General features: G+C 29.3%; 1 protein-coding gene across 1 annotated transcript in view; it reads left to right on the forward strand.

Moving 5' to 3' along the window:
* LOC130584965 (kinesin heavy chain-like) overlaps positions 1-4,743 on the forward strand; it is a 58,344-nt gene that overhangs the window by 20,267 nt on the left and 33,334 nt on the right. The window contains exons 3-5 of the mRNA XM_057385260.1: positions 1,085-1,158; positions 2,739-2,787; positions 4,291-4,358. Of these exons, the coding sequence (XP_057241243.1) occupies positions 1,085-1,158; positions 2,739-2,787; positions 4,291-4,358 (191 nt within the window). The remainder of the gene's footprint in view (positions 1-1,084; positions 1,159-2,738; positions 2,788-4,290; positions 4,359-4,743) is intronic.

Genomic DNA, 4,743 nt, shown 5'->3' on the forward strand with positions numbered 1-4,743 from the left:
GACCGGGTGCTGCCCCCCAACACCAGCCAGGAGCAGGTTTATAACGCCTGTGCCAAGCAGATCGTCAAAGGTGGGAGAATTATTATTATTATTATTATTATTATTATTATTATTATTATTACTACTACTACTATTATTACTACTACTACTATTATTATTATTATCATAATTATCATTATCATCATTATCATTATTATAATATTATTATTGTTATTTAAATATATTATTTTTGTTGTTATTATTTTTGTTATTGTTATTATTAGCATTAATGATATAATAGATATTATCATGTTATATATTGTATATTATTTTATACAATATTATATATATACTATATATAATATATACTGTTATATCTCACATCATTATATTATAATACAATATGATTATAACAAATTATTATAACTATTATTATCGTCGTTATTAGCATCATTATTAGCATTAATGATATAATGGATATTATCATTTTATACACTGTATATTATTATATACAATATCTAATATGTACTATACTATATACTAATATATACTATTATATCTTACATTATTATATTATAATACAATATGTTGTTATTTAAATAATAACAAATTATTATAACTGTTATTATCATCATGATTATCATTATTATTAGCATTAATATAGAATAGATATTATAATTTTATATATTGTATATTATCATATACAATATCTAATATATACTATATATGATAATATATACTATTATACTGTACATTATTATTATTTATTTATTTTATTTATTTTATTTTATTCCTTCCTGTCTGGAGATGCAGATTAGGAGATTATTTGGGTATTGATGTAAATGTAACATATATGGCAATGATTAATTTAATTAATTAATTAAATTATTTAATTAATTTAATTTTAATAGATAATTAATTTAAAAATCAAATTTAATTTAATTGTTAAAATATAATTTAATTGATTTATTAAAATATAATTTAATTGATTTAATTTAAAAAATCTAATTTAATTGCTTAAATTTTAAAAATGGAATTTAATTGATTGATTTTGCAATCAGATTTAATTAATTAAGGGGACTTTTAATTGTTTTGCTCTTCTCAGATGTCCTGGAAGGTTACAATGGCACCATCTTCGCTTACGGCCAAACCTCGTCAGGAAAAACCCACACCATGGAGGTGAGGGGGAAATGAAACCATCCCAAAATATCCCAAATTATCCCAAAAATATCCTAAAGTATTCCCAAAATATCCCCAAATATTCCCAAATCAAATATTCACAATATCTCCCAAATATCTCCCAAAATATTCCCAAATACCCCCAAATATTTCCAATATATCCCAAATATTCCAAAATATCCCTCAAATATCCCCAAATATTGCCAGATATTTCAAAATATTTCTGATTATTCCCAATATACCCCAAAATATCCCCAAAATATCCCCCAACATCCCCCAAATATTTCCAATATATCCCCAAATATCCCAAGTTATTCCTCAAATATCCCCAAATGTCCCAAATATCCCAAATATTCCCAAATATCCCTGAATATCACCCATATATCCCAAATTTCTCAAAAAAAAAAAAAATCTCTTAAATTTCTTCCAAATATCCCCAAAATATCCCAAATTTCTCCCAAATATCACAAAATATCCCCAAATATTTCCCAAATATCCCCAAGATCTCTCAAATTTCTCCCAAATATCCCCAAGATCTCCCAAATTTCTCCCAAATATCCCCAAAATATCCCAAATTTCTCCCAAATATCCAAAAAAATAAATCCAGATTTAACAGAAAACAAGAGAGAGAACTCATCCATATAAAAAATCCCTATTAAAAAAAAAAACCCTGGAGTGCAGCCTTGTGTTGTTCCAGCTCCAAAATTCCCAAATTTTCCCCNCTTAATATTTCCTAGAAATTCTTAATATCTCCTCAAAATCAAAAATCAATATTTCCTAGAAATCCTCATATTTCTGAGAAATCTTTAATATTTCCTTGAAATCCTTAATATTTYCCAGAAATCCTCGTATTTCCTTAAAATCCTTAATATTTCCYAGAAATCCTTAATATTTCCTCAAAATCCTTAATATTTGCTAAAAATCCTTAATGTTTTTTAGAAATCCCCATATTTCTTAGAAATCGTAATATTTCTTAGAAATCCCCAAATTTCATCAAAATCCTTAATACTTCCTAGAAATCCTAATATTTCTTAGAAATCTTTATTATTTCCTCAAARTCCTCATCCCTGTCCCAAAAYACAAAAAAMCCCAAAACCCACAAACCCAGGAATTGCTCAGGGTTATGGAAATTTTATGGGGATGAAAATCAATTTTCAATCTGTAAAACCCCTAAACCCAGGAGCTGAAATGATTTTTTTCAGTTCAATATTTTCAATATTTTCAATATTTTCAATTTTATTCTGTTCAATTTTCCCTCAATTTTACCCCCACCAAAAAAAAAGAAAAAAAAAGAGATTTGCCTGAAGAATTTTTAAAATATATTTTTAATATTTTAATTTTTTTTTAATTTTTTTTTTAATATTTATATTTTTTTTTTTTAATTTTGCTGATGAATTATTGCTTGGAAATCCTTCAAGATAAAAAAGTAAAAAATGTCATTCCAAGTGTGTGAAAGTTGGGGCTTTATTTTTAGGAAAAAATATTCCATTTTGGGATGGAAACAGAGAAACAGAGATTTCCAAACGTTGAAATCTGTGATTATTTTAATTTTTTTTTATTTTTGTGATTATTTTAATTAGGTTTCCTACTTTGAGATCTATTTGGACAAAATAAGGGACCTGCTCGATGGTGAGTTCTGTGTTTTTCACCTGGCCTTGGTTTCATATGGGGAAATTTATTTTAAACTTTATTTGGGAGGGGATTGAATTGAAATTGGGTTAAACTTAAATTAAAACCTGGTTTTGAGAGGGAGAATTTTGCAGTTTAGATCATTTGAACAGGAGATTTTGCAATTTTGATGATTTGAATGGGAGAATTTTGCATTTCGGATCATCTGAGTGGGAGAATTTTGCAGTTTAGATCATTTTTGCAGGAGAAATTTGCAGTTTAACTCATTTGAGCGGGAGAATTTTGCAGTTTAGAATTTTGCAGTTTAGATTATTTAAGCAGAATTTTGCAGCTAAGATCATTTGAGCTGGAGAATTTTTCAATTTCAATGATTTGAGGTGTTTGTCTCCCATTTGAGCGGGAGAATTTTGCAGTTGAGAATTTTGCAGTTTAGGTAATTTGGGCAGGAGAATTTTGCAATTTTGATCATTTGGGCAGGAGAATTTTGCAGTTTAAATTATCTGAGCACGGGAATTTTGCAGTTTAGATGAGGTTGGTGGGGAGGATCTGCTTTTTGCCCAGTTTTTGTGTCTCTCTGTGCACGTAGTGGGGTGACAAAAGTGAATTTTGTTGGTCAGGGTGAGGACAGGAATGTCTGTGAATGGAGAAATTTCTGTAAATTGAGAATTTTCTTTAAATGGCAAAATGTCTAAATGGAGAAATGTCTGTAAATGGCAAAATTTTTATAAATGGAGATTTATCTAAATGGCAAAATGTCTAAATGGAGAAATATCTAAATGGCAAAATGTCTAAATAGAGAAATGCCTTTAAATGTAGAAATATCTGTACATGGAGAAATTTCTGTAATTGGCAAAATTTCTTTAAATGAAGAAATATCTGTAAATGGAGAAATTTCTTTAAATGGAGAAATTTCTGTAAAAGGCAAAATGTCTAAATGGAGAAATACCTTTAAATGTAGAAATATCTGTAAATGGAGAAATTTCTGTAAAAAGCAAAATGTCTAAATGGAGAAATGCCTTTAAACATAGAAATATCTGTACATGGAGAAATTTCTGTTAATGGCGGAATTTCTGCAAATGGAGGAATTTCTGTAAATGGAGAAATGTCTCTAAATGGAGAAATTTCTGTAAATGGCAAAATTTCTATAAATGGAGAAATATCTAAATATCTGAACCCCAGGCCCTTCTCCTGTCTCCTCTGCTTTGCCAAAATCCATCTCTCCCTGAGTTTATTTGATTTGTCTAAACAATAAACAAAACAAAACAAAACCCAGAATAAACTTTCAATAACCAGGTACAGTAAATTTTCAATAATCAGGTACAGTCAATTTTCAAAAACCGGTACGAGGTTGGCAGAGCAGGAAATCAGTTTTGTGTGCCGGAAATCCTGGAGGTTTATAAGGAGTGGGAATGCCCAAATTCCCAAATTTACACCCCAAATTTGYGTCTGAAATGTTATTTATCCCTCTGGAATGTTCCTCACCCTCTCCACATCTTTCCCCAGTGTCCAARACGAACCTGGCCGTGCACGAAGATAAAAACAGAGTTCCTTACGTCAAGGTAAAAGCAGAATTTCATTGATTTTTCCCATTTTCCCCCCACATGTGCATTTATTTATACATTTCCCTTTGGAATATTTCCATTCCTGTGTGAAGTTTGAACATTCCAGTTGTGTTGGTCCTGGATTGGAAGGATTTTCCTGAAATATCCGTGGGCTGGAATTGCGTTGGTTTCGTTTTCTGCCTTTGAGCGTTGCCGTTTTGTCGGTTTTTTGCTCAATTTGAAATATTTCTGTTCCCCTCTCATGTTGGATCTGAAAGGGAACAACCTCAGGAATTTTTGTTCTTTAATATTTGGACCTCGCCACAGTTCAGAACAGATTGGTTGGATTAGGAAAAAAAAAAACTTTTTTTTAATACTTTCTTATATTTTTTTATACTTAATTTTATGCTTTCTA

Source organism: Malurus melanocephalus, unplaced genomic scaffold, assembly GCF_030028575.1.
Source record: "Malurus melanocephalus ecotype Western Australia unplaced genomic scaffold, MMel_1.1 scaffold_803, whole genome shotgun sequence".
Taxonomy (NCBI): Eukaryota; Metazoa; Chordata; class Aves; order Passeriformes; family Maluridae; genus Malurus; species Malurus melanocephalus.